This window comes from Anolis carolinensis, chromosome 5, assembly GCF_035594765.1.
Source record: "Anolis carolinensis isolate JA03-04 chromosome 5, rAnoCar3.1.pri, whole genome shotgun sequence".
Taxonomy (NCBI): Eukaryota; Metazoa; Chordata; class Lepidosauria; order Squamata; family Dactyloidae; genus Anolis; species Anolis carolinensis.
The window spans coordinates 6,502,233-6,519,361 of record NC_085845.1 but is presented as its reverse complement, the minus strand read 5'-3'; the positions used below and the strand labels follow the sequence as shown (position 1 = coordinate 6,519,361).

The window sequence follows — 17,129 nt, the reverse complement described above, 5'->3', positions numbered from 1 at the left end:
GTATACCATCTCATGACATTGGCTGAGCCTCAGGGTGGACCACTGACTGATCTGAAGTGGAAAAGTACTGATGATGTTGATGAGGGTGCATCATGTTCCAAGCAAAATTAAGCTTCCTTCAGGCACCATTATAGCAAGGGATACCTGTCCATTGGCTTCATGTGTACAGGCCCAGAAAACAAGTAACCACCACATTGAGTGTTACGTTAGTCTGTATTGTCTTGTGAGTCCATGAAACCATCAACATTGCAAAGACATCTTGGGGAAAGGTGCATAAGAAATAAAGTTATTAAGGTAAAGGTAAAGGTTTCCGCTTGACATTAAGTCTAGTCGGGTCCAGCACTGGGGGTTAGTGCTCCTCTCCATTTCTAAGTTGAAGCGCTGGCGTTGTCCATAGACACCTACAAGAACATGTGGCCGAGGTGGTACCTTTTGATCTACTCACATTTGCATGTTTTCAAACTGCTAAGTTGTCAGAAGTTGGGGCTAACAGTGAGAGCTCACCCTGCTCCCCAGATTTGAACAGCCGACTTTTTGACCAGCAAGTTCAGCACCTCAGCAGTTTAATCCACTGCGCTACCGGGGGCTCCCCATAAAGTTGTTGTTATTATTATTATCATCATCATCATCATCATCATCATCTAGATATTAATTTTTTGTGTGTGTCAGGAGCGACTTGAGAAACTGCAAGTCACTTCTGGTGTGAGAGAATTGGCCGTCTGCAAGGACGTTGCCCAGGGGATGCCCGGATGTTTTGATGTTTTATCATCCTTGTGGGAGGCTTCTCTCATGTCCCCGCATGGAGCTGGAGCTGATAGAGGGAGCTCATCTGCGCTCTCCGGGTGGAATTCGAACCTGGCAGCCTTCAGGTCAGCAACCCAACCTTCAAGTCACAAGGCTTTAATCCACTACGCCACCAGGAGTTCCGATATTAAATATAACGAACATGCTACAAAGCACATTGATTTTTTTTAACAACAGAAAGGAGCAAGAGTTTCACGAAAGCAAGAAAATTGCCTTTTTAAAAAGCTGAAGCTGGTTGTTACGCAGTGGTGTCCTCATTTGGGGTTTCTCAACTAATAGCAAAAAATAGAAATGCATACACAATAACTCTTCTGCAAAAATCATGGTTTCTGCATTAACCAACAAACCAAGGACCTCACTTAATATCTTTGTCAAATGGCACAGATAAGGAGTGAATGATTTATCAGTCAGTATTAATGAACAGTTATTAGAATTTGCATGTTCCCATTTACTCTTTGTGACAGACAAATGTGGTATGTTAGATATGAGCACAAGAGAAAGGTTTTTAAAAAGATTCCTCACTACAGTTGAAATATTTAACACCTTGAATAAACTTATATCATCTCAAGACATATTAGTTGGATGCATTGGAATTTGCGCAGATGGTTCATGAGGAATGTATGGAAAGCTTACTGGACTTGTAGGTCAGATTAAGGAAAACATACCATTGCTAAATACTTAGGGAAAGTCTAGTTGCTTAAAGGATACCAGAAAAACCAGGGGTCCCCAAACTAAGGCCCGGGGGCCACATGCGGCCCATCAAAGCCATTTATCCGGCCCCCACGGCACAAAAGAAGGGGGTTGGGCTAAATGACCCAAGGGTTCTCTTCTTCTCTTCCTATTATTATTATTATTATTATTATTATTATTATTATTATTATTATTATTATTTTATTGTATGACACAGCAAACAAGATAAACATGCTGGATTTCGTATCACAAAATCACAAGTTGAACACTTCCCAAGTGTCTAGGACTGTGTGATGTATTTTCGGGTGATGCGCGCAGATCCCAGTAGGGTGGCCTTTATTATTATTATTATTATTATTATTATTATTATTATTATTATTATTATTATTATTATTATCATTAACTTTGAGGCTGGGATGCCATCTGTCAGGGGTGCTTTGCTTGTGCTTTTGGTGCCCAAAGGCAGAAGGGGATTGGACTCAATGGCCCAAAAGGTCTCTTCCAACCCTCTTTATTGTTGTTGTTGTTGTTATTGCTTGGTGGCCAACTATAGTCCGAAGGATCGTGAACTGGCCCCCTGTTTAAAAAGTTTGGGGACCCCTGAGAAAAACCAAAAGAGGCCTTAAATGAATCAGTGAGAATTTTCAATTTTATATTTTTTTAAAAGCAAATAGTTGAATTCAGTACTGTTTGAGTAACTTTGCAAAGATGTGGACCGTGAACGCTGTCAACTTTTGCTACCCTTCAAATATAATTTTTTTAAAATTGAGAGGTGAGATGAGATAATTGTTCAAGGAGGAGTGACAAAAGAGTTTCTGAGGATGGTGATATTTGCATAAGAGTTGAAAGATTTGCAGCATAATTTCTGTGTATGCTTTGCTCTTACTAATACAAGCAAAAACTGGATTAGAGATCCATCTTCAGTGAATGTGTATGAAGTAGAGGGACTCAGAGCAGCAGAGGAAGACAAGCTCATAGAAATATCCACAAATGGTGCTTTCAGACTGCGGTTCAGGGAGCAGCCCTTTTGAAATTTTTGGGCTTGCTTAAAAGCAGAACCACCACATAGTTCTGTGAAAGTACTTACATAATGTGTGAAAAATCATTCTCTGATCTCGTTTGTCATAAAAATAAGCATAGAGTTGGAACACAGAATACAAGTTTCAATGCAATATAACAACACTAGTAATGCGGCACCAGTCTTCCAATTAATCAGTCAATTAAAATTAATAGGTAATAGTAGGCCATGGTTCGGTGTTCAGGTGTTCTTGTTATTATAATAATATGATTTTAAGTTTGTATGGAATCCTTTCAGTAAAAATAGTAAATGTGTGCATTTACTTGCTTCAGTTTTCTCTCCAAATTTCAAGACCCTTGAGGAGCAACTTTAATAAATATTTGATGCACTTTAGGGTCTTAAATCTTAAATTAAACCTTAGCGGTTTGCGGCAACAAAAGATATTTAAAGGGGTTCGGTGATAAAGAACTGCTGTGTTACAGCATGCCTTCAAGCTATCTGCATGGATGCTTCATCATTGCCTAAATCTTAACAGCAAAGACAAAGCTACATATTTTTCCTCCGAAACCTTCTTTAGAACATAATTCTACAATCATTGTTAACAGTGTTCCCATTTATTCTATGAAGGAAACATTGAGTCTTGGCATTCTTTTTCATTCTTCTCTCCCTTTTGCTCCTCACATTGAGGCTGAAGCAAAGTGATGCCATTTCTTTCTGCATAACATTGCCAAAATTGGACCTTTTCTTTGTTCTATCTTTGCGAAGACCTCAGTGCATGTCTTGGTCATTTCCCATCTTGGTTATTGTAATTTTCTTTTAACTGAGCTTTCATTAGTTCACCGTCATCCTCTGGTTTCCATTCAACATTCTGCTGCTAAGATGTTCATTTTGACCTGTCATTTTGATCATGTTGCTCCACTTTGGATTTCTCTTCATTAGTTACCTGTTCTTTCTAGTATTCAGAAAGAACACTGAAAGAACTATACAACTCAGCTCTCCCCTATTTTTCAGCTCGTATTTCTTTTTATCAACCTGCTCTAGATCTGCATTCTAGGAACTCTAGGCTTCTCAGCTGAGCAAGAGTTTTCTATTTCCTGACTCGGCTTGATCCTTTTTGACTTGTAGCCCCATAACTCTTGGAATTGCCTTCCTGAACATTTGCAGATTCCTTCTTCCTTCGTTGTTTTTAAAACTTAATTTAAAATGCACCTGTTTTCTAAAGCTTTTGGAATTTCACTTAATATTGCTTTATAATCTTGTGCATTTTGATAACATTTATAGTCAGCCCTCCATCTGCACTGGGTTTCGGGTTGTAGGATCCTCATGAAAGTGGGGAAAGGGCAAATTAGAAAACACGACTATCTTTTTGTAACAGAGAGATTTTTTTTAGGTCTTCTAGTGTGTCTCTGTTGTTAACTTCCACCAGAAATTGACAATAGGGTTGTGTTGGAGGAGCTAGAGCAGGCATGGGCAAACTCCAGCCCTCCAGGTGTTTTGGACTTCAACTCTTACAATTCCTAATAGCTGCTGTACTTGTAGTCTGCCTTCCCTGGACTTGGAACAACCTTTTGGAAAAAACATCCCGACCTTCGGAAAAATTAAATGGGTTTAGTCATTTTTTCTTCTTATTTGGGGCTTGTAAAATAGTTTGTCACTATTTTAGAAGTTTTTCTGACTTAAAGCTTCAGAAGTTTAGAAGAGTCCAGACGATCAGTCCAGGAAGCTGTAATTTAAGATATGATTTATAGGTATCTGCCTTCAAGACATAGCTGACTTTTAGCTTCCCAGAATGAATTTATCATGCTTTTCATAACAAAATATATTGAAAGTGGGGTTAATTTTGCCTTCTGAGGCTGAGAGAGTGTGACTTGGCTATAGACACTCATTGGGTTTCCCTGGCTAATTGGGATTTGAACCCTGATCTCTAGAGTTGTAGTCTAATGTAAAAATGGGAAAAGAAAACATAATGAATTTTGATAGAAACAAACATAATGCATTTGGGACTGATGAAAAAGTTGGGAGGAATATGGGGTACATATGTTAAGCTGGCAGTAATGATCATAATTGAATTGGAGTGCTTTTAGAGGAATAAAAACAATTTGAAAGCAAAAAAAAAAAACAGAATCAAGAGAGCTGTGGTGAATCCATGTTTCAGAGCCTTAGTTGAAATTATTTAAGATTGCTTTATTTCTGTGCATAGTTTGAGGAGGAAACTTGGCTTTCTGTTACTTTCCTTTATGTTTAATTGTTTAAAATGTTCTAAAATTAGTATTGTCTCTAAAACGATAATAAAGTATCCAAATTACTTGAGATCAGAAGTGTTTTGGTCCCCCCCCCCCCAAACCTTTTGGAATATTTGTATTTTCTTATTGAAGGAACCCAAGTCTAAGCATGAAATTAATGTATGTGTCATATACACATTTATACACATTGCCTGAAAGTAATTTTATACATATTATTTTAAATTGTTTTGTGCATGAAACATAGATTGTGTACCCATCAGACAGCAAAGGTGTCACTGTATCAGTAACACTTGTAGACCATTTTGGAATTGGAAGTATTTTGGATTCCAATTTACGGAATCTTAAACCTGAGATTATGTTACTTGCCTCATTAGCACTTGGGGGTTTATCAAAGGCAATTTTTTTGCATGTTTGCACTTACATGGTGGGCTTATTGTGTGATTTTTAAGTGGGTTCATGGCATTTTGGGAATCGGTGGACACATATGGCTTACAGGCTGTATTTTCAATTCCTGCAGTAAAGTGATCATGAGCAATCTCTTTGCAGCACATAAATGCCGAACCTTTCTGGGACCCTTAACCATATCCAATGTTAATTTTGGATGAAAGAGGGGTAATGGATTCTTTCACTTGTACACAACAAAGTCTCAAACCTGTGGGTCTGTGTGCACAAGTGGGAGCATGTAATATGTCACAGCAATTGTCATTAAACTTGTTTTCCCATCTATGTATGAATATCAAAGAAACAATGACTGCTGCGGAAACTGAACTTCAAGAAAAAGGAGTCCCCTCATCTTTGGGGATCACACAGGAAATACCAAAGACCTGGCTGTGTTGCAACAGATGTCCACATAGTGCCCAAGGCTTGTGAACAGTCCCTTCACAGTCCATTCTTGTTCTGGGTCAGCATGAGTCCAGTAAGATCTTTTAAAAATAATAATAATAACAAGAACCACAGATATTTGCCTAATTAATACTGCCTTGCTACTTGAAGGCCTTGAAAGCCAATGTAGGAGCAAGATTCATGTTGATGTGCCCAAATACCTCCTGGGTGGCCACCATGATGGTCTGAATGTTCAACTCCTTGCCGAGTTAATGAGTTCTACTTGATTCTTATTTTGGGCATCTTTATCAGAACAGCTTGCTCTGGGTTTTGTTTTTTAAAAAAAAACAAAAAACACAGCCATTAGACAAAGCGTTTTATGGTAGCTGAAGGGCACAATTACTGCAGCAGCAACCCAGCAATCTGCTTTGTGCTTTCTTTAGTTTGCAATCTGCTGAGCCTCTTTTAAAGTCATCTGAAGCAGGGGGCCTGGCACATGAGTGTGGGCTCCCATGCCACTTCTTCTATGGCAGGTTGTCAGGAGGAAAGAGAGCAACAGTCCCGGCAGGCAGAAGCCGCTCTCTTGTTGGCCTTGTTGTTTCATCACTTGACTGGTCCCACCTCCCTATTTTATTGAGCTGGAAGAGCTGCCTTTTCAGTTGAATTGTCTCAAGTGGGTTTGCAATACATGGTAATAATACAGTGTGTTGTATGCAGATTATGATAGTCTGGCTCCATTAAGGAAATATAAACCAGTCAACAAGCTAACAAGCTCCTCTTTTCCTACTGCCTTCCACTCTGCCAAGCTAATGCTTGGGAAGATACTCATGCTGATGATGAGGATAGCATCTGCTTCTTCTGAGACTGATGAATGGAGCAGGACTGTTTCCTCTTTATTATGTTGATTCTTTCTGGAAAGCAAAGAGTAAAATTTTGCATATACTCTTGTTCCCCAGTAGGTAACATAGACCAGAAAATGCTTCCTTCAAGTTCTTCAGTCCTGGAGTATATCAAACCTTTAACATACTGTAGCTAACAACCAAACACTTTGGATCTCTTTTTAGAGAGATAAAGCAGGATATAAATAAATATCAACACAGTTCTTGTTACTAGACATTGGACTTAAACTGGGGCATGCTAGCTGTGTGGCTAAAACTGAGAGTTTGGTGCAAAATTGGAACTAGAATTATATTAGAGTTGACCAGCTGGTTTCACATTAAGCTTGACCAAAAACATGTTGATGGGAAGAATGCTGAGGATTAGGCAAACTTTGATGGGGCTAATATGTTAGGGCAAATTCGGTAAATGGCAGAAATAGGATGCCTGCCATAGATGTGGGTGAAACGTCAGGAGAGAATGCTTCTGGAACATGGCCATACAGCCCGGAATACATACAACAACCCTGTGATCCCAGCCATGAAAGCCTTCGACAACACACAGAAGTAGGATAACTAGGATATAGAAGCCATTGAATTTGGGAAGAATTAGAAAGAAAATTTTTGTGGCCTATCGTTTACCACCTTTTTCTGGCAATAACAGACTGCACTGCGCACATTTCTGCACATGGCGCTGCAAATCAATTGATTGGGTTCTTTTTTCTGGACCTCGAAGCAAGGGTTGGCCGTCTCCTGAGTTATTTATGGTTTCCCATAATCTCAAAACATATAGCTGTCTGAATTTGTGCCTTGCCTGATTCTGATGGATTTAGGAAACCTGCTGACCTTACATGGCTAATGCTGTGCTTTGCTCTGTCCTGCTGCTGTTTCATTATAACTTGCTGGTATGGCGCATCCGACCTGAAGCTGGTGGATGAGAGGAGACTCATTAACCTCCCAATCACTCAATAATGGGGTGAAACCAAAGTTTTTTAAAAGGGGGATAGCATTTATATTCAATCTGAAATACTCTATAATTCAAAATTGTTCACATGGGTGTCTAAAATAGTGATATTTGTTTTCTGATAGTTGAACACATGGCATCTTTGTTTCATGCACAATATTATTAAAAATATTGTATAAAATGACCTTCAGGTTATGTCTGTGTGAAACATAAATGAATTTAATGTTTATACTGGGGTCTCATCTCCAAGATGAAATTATTCTGTGCGTATACGGGTAGTTCCCAAGTTATGAACAAAAGAGGTTCAGAAGATTTCACTTCAGTTTCTGCCCCTATGAGAATTTGATTTTGTAAAAAAAACAATTGGCTTGTTGTGGAAACAAGGATTGGTCAGAAAGCTTCAGTGCAGATACCTTTTCCCCATGATAGCTTTCCCTTCCTAGAGGTAGATTTCTCTCACTTGTTGTCTCACTCCCTATCATGCTTGTAACTCTGGGACTGCCTGTAAACAGGCATTCAAAAATGGGGAAAAAAATGAAATCCCAAACTCTTTTTGTTCCAAACATTTCAGATGAGGAATACTTAATCTGTATTGTGCTTCTTGCTCCTTAAGTGTCTGACAAATTCAAAAAGCATGCTTAAAATTTTGTAAAATTAAAATAAAACCACAAAAGATGTAGAATAAAGAAAAGAACAAAGAGAAGGGTTGAAAATCAATGTTAAAATGCTGAAATGGGGTAAAAATGCACAAAGGGCCGAACCTGTCATCTGATAGCCTTGCCTCTGTTCTTCTCTTCTCCAGTTTTGCATTTTAAATGTAGGGCAGTCAGCCTGACATGGTCATTGCGGTAGGAAATGGATTGCTAAAGCAGCTCCAGGAACAGGACTGCTGTCTCCTCTTTGCTTTTTCTTAACCACAAACATAACCACCGCCATCATTTTTGTGAAACAAAACAGCTTTAATATTGTTTTATGTTTTGCAAAGGCATGGCGCTTGTTAAATTCAGAACAGATGCTTGTTTGGGCAGTTATGCCGGAGGTGTGTAGTTATCTGAGGATTGCCTGGAGATAATGTCTGTCTCTTTGTTTTGAAGGATTCCAGGGTGTCTCTGTCAGATCCTCCCTTTCTGCAACGTGGTTCTCTTTTAGGTTGCTTTCTCTCAATGGCACTGTAAGCTCTGTAGAGAAATGACGGCCTTGTTCTGCTTGCTTACACACTTTTGAATCCAAGTGACTTGAGAATTCTGAACTTGAGTTCATAACAGGTTGCTCTGCCATCTCTTTGGCTTCCAATTATCCTTTTCTATGTTCAAGTAAATCTAATATCAGTCCTAGAGTATCCTCCCAAATGAAACACAGAGCCGAGAATGGCCCTGAAACTGACAGAAAGGAAAACAAACAATTTCAGTTCAACTTACAGCACTTGACTTGGTATTTATAGAACTTCAGAGTATCACAGCCAAAAACAAAGTGGGCAAGAGCAATATCTAATGTATATGTGATAATCTGTATCTGAAGTCTTTGTAGCCAGCAGAGAATATACCCAGAGCTTGCTTGCTGTTTAGGAGGATGTTCTCTGGGTCTGGCACTATATGTAGCCATAACTTCTGTTTGTTGATCCTGGGCACACAATATTGCAGTTACAGCATATGTAGCACAAATTCTGTTTTAATGTTTCTATATTTGTAGATTCCAAATTCTATAGAAATGCTTTTAACGTAAACTGCTTTGAGTCTCTTGGGGGAGAGAAAGAGCAGGGTATAAATAAACATAACAACAACAGCAAACAATACAAACAATGGGAAAAAGGGTTGATCAGGCTCACTAAAACAGATCAGCATGCAGTTGAATCTTTAATTCTTATTTCTCACCAACACAACCATATAATATGAGTGATCTGAGATTTTTACAAGGGTGTTTCAAAAAGCTTCCACACTTTTAAAAATACTGTTTATTAATTTTTTTAAAAAAATATTACTTTTCTACCCAGTCCTTCCTTTGCAATGCTGTTTTCCTAAAATCATAACATTTTAATGCCATTAGCAAAAAAAAAAAATCATTTTGGTTGAGTACGTAGCCACCAATGCACCACTTTACCACTGCTTTCATATCATCATCACATGACAATCTTCTTCCCCTTCAAGCTCCTCTGTCAGTTGCTTAGTTGCTTAGGCACTTTACTGAACTTAAAGCTGTCCTGAATCAGGACATAGGCTAACCTAACACTCACATTTTGTTGTGACTCAGCCTTTGTGTGACTCTGATGAGGATTCTAGGATGTAGTTTCAAGATGATGGGATTCAGGTTCAGGATGAGTTTCAAGATGACTCTGATGGGAATTATGGGATTCAGGTGCAGAATGTCCCTGCTTTGGGAGATGAGGAGCAGGGAGGCTTTCTCACGGGAAGAAATGATGTTGTTACTGATGATGGTTTTCAGGTGCAAGAAGCAGAAAGGGAGAGTAGCTCCCAGCCTCATCCTGATAACACTTACAAGTCCTGTGGCCTTGCAAGCGATGAGGCCACTTCTTTAGATCGGGCTAGTCGTTTGGAATTTCGGGGGTTGCGCAGAAGTCTCAGAATAGCAAATAAGAGGGAGGTTAAAGAGCAAAGAAATGCCTTCATGGTATGCTATTAAAACAGTCTGCTGAGAGGGAAATCTTCGTCAAAGCAATTCCTTGCTTGAACCAAGAACTAAGTCTGCTTTCCTGTATTATCTTATAGCCTGGATATATCCTCATTTCTGGGACTTTGGCTTTGTTTTAAGAACCTTGCTTCATGCCTAATGTTTCCATGGATTTGTTCTTACAGCCTTGTTTTTGTAACTATCTTTTGGAACTGAACTTTTACCTTTCATGAGCTATCTTTTCCTTATTTCCTAATAAACTACAAAAGACTACGATCTGTGTACAGCCTGGTGTCTTTAGCAAGGTGAAGCTAACCTGAGGTGCGACACATTTATTTTTCTGGCAACCTCTTTGGCTGTTTATTGTTTCCGCAAATCGGTTCCAGGGTTCTTCCTTCCTTCCTGGTCGTGTCTGTAGCTGGGTGTCCAGAATGCTCTGCATCCGTCACACAACTCTGTGAGAGAGGCCTTTATCTCTATATTGAATGCACATGTGGGAATGAATTTGTGCTCCTAGCACACTTTTTACCCACTAAAAGCATAAGACATAACAATGATATTTTTTGGTGCAATTTATAAGTTTCCCCACCATCTTCACCACCTCATGATAACTCTTATACTAAACTGCAAGGTCGGCTGGCTTGCCAGACAGACAGGTCACAGGACACTCTCAGACATAACCAACTACTACTATTCCCTTCACTGTTTCCAACAAAAATATAGAAATCTTTTGAAGACCCCTTGTAGATCTCTACCAAAATGTGCCACATCTCCCTCATAGGGCAGCCAAGAAATTCTGCATCCAGATCCCCATAAAGCAGCTACATGTGTACGTGTCCAAGTAGACTTGAAACACAATGTGGAGTGATGAGAAAAAGTTGCTGTAAAATGACATACAATGGCAAGAAGCTGTAACCTGTGGGAATGCACAGCTTGGGTTGGATGTGGCTCTCAGCCATGCTCTGGCTTCTGATGGGAACCTGCCAAGTCCCACTGTGTTTCCTGCTTCTGGAGTTACTCTTTCTCGCTCCCAATTAACAACATATAGACAATGATCGCTAGAGATTGCTGTGATCAGTGAAAGGGCACACTGGGATGTGTGGGTGGCGGGTTTTGTGTCTGTTTTAGAAAGCCAGCCAGGAAGAACTAGTTCAGTGAGATGCAACCAAAGAAATTGGAGACACGTTTGCCTCTCAGCTCCAGTTCTCTTGAAGTTCCATTATGATCGATGGATTTGAAGCATGTATAGCCTGTCTTTTGGTCAAAAAAGACTCTTAAGAGCACCTTGTGTTTATTTGTTTCTTCAAGTCGCCTTTCCACTTTTGGTGTTTCCATAATTTTTATAAGGTTTTATTAGATATGAAAGACTCAGAGGTGATTTTGCCAGTTCTTTCTTCTGAAATAAAGCCTGGAACACCTGGTGCCTCTTGGTGGTCTTCTATCCATGTTGCAACTAGACAATTTAACAGTCCCTTCTTTCAGGCTTACAGCCAAAATAAGGCATGACATAGAAGACAAAAGCAAATAGGGAAGGGAGATGAATTTAAATTCACCAGCAGCTCAGTCTCAGCAGGATGGAGGTGTGCCTGGCTGCATTACCTCCCTCCGTGCCCCAAACTCTTGGAAGCTGGAAACAGGGGGTCTCAGCAGCCAATTTGAAAATGTTTAGCCTTATTGGTATTCAGAGAAGCTGTTAAAACATGTTTCTTTCAAGAAGCCTTAAAAGTATCATTATGCACAGCATTGACAGCCTTGCCAGTGTTCAGATTGTGTTTTTGATAAAGTTGATTGGACTATTAATGTCCAGTTCTTCCTTGCAGTTCATTTGCTTGATGTGATTAGTTCCTTTAAAGAAAGTTTTTTTAAATTACACACACCTGTTTATTCACTCACCTAAAGTGAATCTAAATTTAACCAGATTAAAAAGCTAAGACTTACAAGACACATTTATACATTTATCTGAAAGCCATCATCTATTTCTTGTAATTCCACAAATGAAGAAAAGGTATTTCACATGCAAAAGGCACTTTTGGTTTTACTATTAGCCAAGAATTTGATATAGTCAGCCTTCCACATTCACAGGTTTGATTAAACATTCTCTCTGGGGATTTCTGTGTTCACCTGCACAAATATATGATCAGCTTCTGCCAGATGTTAACCATATAAGTCATGCTGGAGGACCTACAGATTCTTAGGGAGAAGATTTCTCTAAGCAAGTCCTCGATGGTCAACCTCTGGTAGAAGTTGATTATAGAGTAACAGTGGGAGACCAAGAGATTCCTGGAGATGTGTTCTTCAGGTAAAATATTTTTTAATCCATGTCTTTTTATCTACTGGCCTCACCCAGCACATGTAGAGGGCTGACTGTATATACATTGCTGTATAATAGAATAAATCTGCTATTGGGTGGGGGACCTCTCAGATCTTCCATGTTTAAGAGTCATTATATACTTCGCTTAAAATCTGTGTGTGTATCAGTGAATGTGCCTTCAAGTTGCCTGTCCCCATGAATTTCATAGGGTTTCCTTAAACAAGGGAAACACAGAGGGGCCTTGCCATTTCCTTCCCCTGAAATATTGCCTAGAGACCCTTGTGTTCCTTGGTGGTCCTCCAATCAAGTTGTGTTAGGGATTCCTCTTCTTCAGAAGAGGAAGGGGAGCAGGAAAGTGTTCATGAATCTGAGGGTGAGTTGGAATCTGAGGAGTACCCACATTTCAGGAGAGGCGAAAGGAAACAGAGCAGAGACGTCATTCAGCTAGAATAGCTGCCAGAAATGCAACCAAATAATTGGGAACTGCCGTAGCAGCTGTGAGGGGACCCAGGGCTATAAAGCAGAAGCAGGTTCAGCCAGTTCTTGCTGGTAACAAACTGACTCTAATTCCTTCGCTCCCTGTGTGCCTGCTCCGAGTCTGCATCTGGATGTATTGCTGTTTCTTTGTCTGAAGTAAGACTGCTATTTGATTTGGGACTGTATCAGAGACTAAGAACTGTGCTTGCCCTAAGACTTCCTTGCTTCCTTTTGCATTATTCCACTGAGTGTGCAATAATAATAATAATAATAATAATAATAATAATAATAATAATACTTTATTTATACCCCGCCGCCATCTCCCCAACGGGGACTCGGGGCGGTTTATATGGGGGCATGCCCAGGACAATACAATATAACCATATCATAATACAATTAAATAATACAATACATAAAAATGAACAGTACAACATAAGATCAAAACAGCAGTATAACAAGGGCGGGCCGCATGAACACTGAATTAAAAACTAAATTAAAAACTCTGGGTGAGAAAGGGATCAGAATAAAAACCTCGAGGGACAGGGACGTCAGATAGTGAACCAGTCTAGAGGATAAATGTTGGGGGGAGTAGCAAAGAACATTTACTCTCCGAAAGCACACCGGAAGAGCCATGTTTTTAAATCTTTCCTGAAGGCTAAAAGGGTGGGGGCTTGCCTGATTTCAATGGGCAGTGAGTTCCACAAGCGGGGGGCCACAGCAGAAAAGGCCCTCTCCCTTGTTCCCACAAGGCGGGCCTGAGATGTAGGTAGTGGTGACAGGAGGGCCTCCCCTGATGATCGGAGAGATCGGGCAGGTTTATGGTAGGAGATACGGTCACGAAGGTAGTACTTTATGTTTTGCTGAAGTAAAGCAGTTTTCATTTACTTACCACAGTGTTTTAAGGCTGTTCTTGCAAGGCAAAACAGAACAAGTTGTGATGAGGTCTGAACCTCTCTAACTATCAAGATGGGATGGGATCCGGTGCTTTTAGTTGTCCTACAACATGCTCTTCATGGGTTCAGAGATTGGTTCCTGCTCTCGTTTTCTTAATGTTCACATAAAAACTTCACAAATGTCCATGACCCTTCCATACGCCGGTGCCACCATATTAACATCCTTGCCTTTCTTCCCCAGCAACTACTCCGGGAAATGCAGCAGATGGCCAGCCGTCCCTTTGCCTCCATCAACGTTGCCTTAGAAACGGACGAGGAGCCCCCTGATCTCATTGGCGGGAGCGTAAAGGTGAGGGGTCTCTCTTCCTGTTGGAGGACCATTCACATAATTAATATTCACAGGCGCTGTGTTGCTTCACATGACCGAAGGACAGGATGGGGAGGAGGGAGCCAAATGGTAGGAGATGTCTAGCTGCAAAGAAGTCGTAAACATTTGAAAAACCCAGCAGGGCCTTGTTTTTGATCTAATTTCCTTTCTCCAGGCTGCTCGTTTGCATCTTTCAGGTTATGTTGGTTTAAATAAAAGTTGCAGCTCTTTTTAAGAAGATTTTTTATGCCTTGTAATCAAGGAGGATACAGTTTAATATAGCAGAACAGTTGGTTGGAAATAGCTGTAGGTGCTGCTATTAAAACCGCCTTTGCGAAGTCTTTCAAGTGCGGAGGGGAGAAGACTAATTGGGAAAGCATTCTGCAAGTCTTAGATTCACAACAAAAAAGGGAGTTGCCTTGGGCTGGAGAAGGGATCAGCCCTTGGGGGGCTATTTTGCAGCACTATTTGTGGCGGAAGGTGAAACGTACCCTGGCATCATGGAACTAACCTGTTTTCTGTCTGCTTCAGAGACTAGGATACAAACGAATGGATTCAAAGCATAGTTAGCTCTCCATATTTGTGGATTTCCCTTTTGCAGATTTGATTTTTCATGGGTTTGATGAATAAGTCATTTCTAAGAATCTCTGGGTCCTCCAGCATGATTCTCTGGCTTATTTCTGCCATAGAATTGTGCCAATGAACCTAGAGATTTCTAAAGGGATCATTTCACTAGGCATTTGTAGGGTCCTCCAAGGTGATTTTATCATCAACTTCCATAAGGTTGCACTGAAGTACCTAGAGATTTTTTAAAGAGTTGCTTTCTCAAGTTACAAAATAACCGTTCCCCCCATGTTTTCCCACTTTTGTGGGAGTCTTGTGCGGTTAACTCCAGTGAATGTGGAGGGTTGGCTGTACAAAGACTATAAGAGCTGGTCAGCAATGAAATTGACTCCATCGGAAAAAAGTGGACCTCTGTTTAAAATAAAACCTTTGGTTCTCCAAGTGTTTTGGACTTCAACTTTCAGAAATCCTAGCCAGCTTACCAGCTGTTAGGAATCGTGGGAACTGAAATGCAAAACATCTGGAGGACTAAAAGCTCTGCACTCTTAAGTCTGTGGCACATCCCACTGTTAGAAAGCACCCACCAGCTGTTGTTAGGTGTCTCTTCATTTACTAACCCACAGGGTGACCTGAAGTTGTTCTTTGTTTCATTCTTCACAAACAAAAACATGGCGTCCTCTCCAGACTTGGAAGCTAAACAAGTTTCTTCCTTTCCTTTCTTTCTAGTTAATAAATGGAGAGCTAGAGAGAATATAGAGAGAAAATAGGCTCTATATTAAACTATTTACTGGTTTTACCAGGTTATAGGACCTTATTTAGTATTCTAATGTTACATGCTTTTTACAGAAATATTCTAATGTTACATGCACAGGTTAAAGAGTATATAATGAATGTATTGTATCACTTAATATCATGTTATACATGTACACGTATATTTGATATTTCTATCCAAACTGTGTCTGTCTTCAGCTGTTTTTGCGAATTAGGACTTGTATTGGTGGCTCCCAAACATTGGTCCACTAGCTCTTTCGAACATCAGCTCTCAGAAACTCCAGCTAGCTTGGCCAACACTCAGAAATGCTGGGAGCTGAAATCCAAATTACTGGGAGCACCCTAGTTTTGGAACACTATCCTATATTCTTTTCTTTTGTTGTACTGTGTTTAGAATTGAGAGAGCCAAGCCATGTAGCACCAACTCCACAGCACAGCAGGCCATGGGAGGTTCTTTATAAGAAAATAAGAGAGGAATTGTAGTGTTTCCTGAAATGTGAATAGATTTTTTCCCTCCACTGTGCTTTTCCCTAGATTACGGAGAGTCTCTCCTTTTGGGTCCCGGTGCCTGAGTCCTTTGAGCCTCTCCCAATTAAATAGGGCCTGCCATCCGAGGGAATGTCTCACCTGGAGACTCTCTCTACCGAATCGTGTTTCAGTGGCGGTCCATCCGTCTCCCTCTTTGCTTTTTTGCTCTCCCTCCTGCTGCCATTGCCGCCTTCCTCTTGTTCCTTCTGGGGAATCATTTGACAAGCTGCCACTTTTTCCTCCGCGCCCTTTTCTTTCCGAACCGGGAAGCTATGAGAACTGGGCATATGTTCATCATTAATATGGAAACAGACAGCCCTTGTTCTGAATACGAAACAGGGTTAGGGAGTTCATGAGTGTACAAGCTATTAAAATTCTCTTCTCAGGTTGAGTTTCTCTCTCTTTTTTGGCAGAATCTGTGATTTAAACTGAAGTGACATGACTGCAGGGGGTGGGGAGATGGTGTGCCAGCCTCTCCTCAGCTCAGGGAAACAAAAGGACCAAACTCATCTCTTTTCGAGTCCCTGCCTCCTCCTTCCTCTGTTTTCTTTCTGCTTATTTGATAAGCTAGAAGAAATAGGGAAGGTGCTTCAGAACATACTCTGAAATAGTCTGCTCAGAGTGCAGTGTCGCACTGTAAGTGCCAAGAACCAGGATGGTTTAATTTGATGTGTTTATTGCACATGACACAGTGGGAAGAGGACATCATTGGAATATTCTGTCTCCCCTGGTCTGTCTCCACAGGTTGCTTCTCACATCATATTTTTCATTCACAAAGAACTTGGTATAAGGGACCAGCAAACAAACAAACCAACAGGCACAGCGGTGTGGAAATTAGATTGCTTAGCATCATAGAGTCATAAAGCTGGAAGGGATCCCAAAGGCCACCCAATCCAATCCTCCTTCTGTCAGGCAGGAACACACAATCAAAATCCTCCCACCAGATGTTCATCCAGCTTCTAATTAGAAACCTCCAGAGAAGAAGATTCCACCAGACTCTTGAGAGTATATTCCACCACTGAACAGCTCTTACCATCAGGAAGTTATTTCTAATATTTAGGTGGAATCTTTTTTAACTGCAATTTGAATCCATTCTTGGTTGCACTGTCACAGTTACGCAAGTTTGGAAATGGCAAATAGTAGCAACAACCAAAATAAGTGTTTTGCATCCCACCCA

General features: G+C 40.4%; 1 protein-coding gene across 1 annotated transcript in view; it reads left to right on the top strand.

The window, feature by feature from the left end:
* Positions 1 to 17,129, top strand: part of atrn (attractin) — a 210,513-nt gene that overhangs the window by 169,487 nt on the left and 23,897 nt on the right. Inside the window, exon 27 of the mRNA XM_062981636.1 lies at positions 13,964 to 14,071. Within this exon, the coding sequence (XP_062837706.1) occupies positions 13,964 to 14,071 (108 nt within the window). The remainder of the gene's footprint in view (positions 1 to 13,963; positions 14,072 to 17,129) is intronic.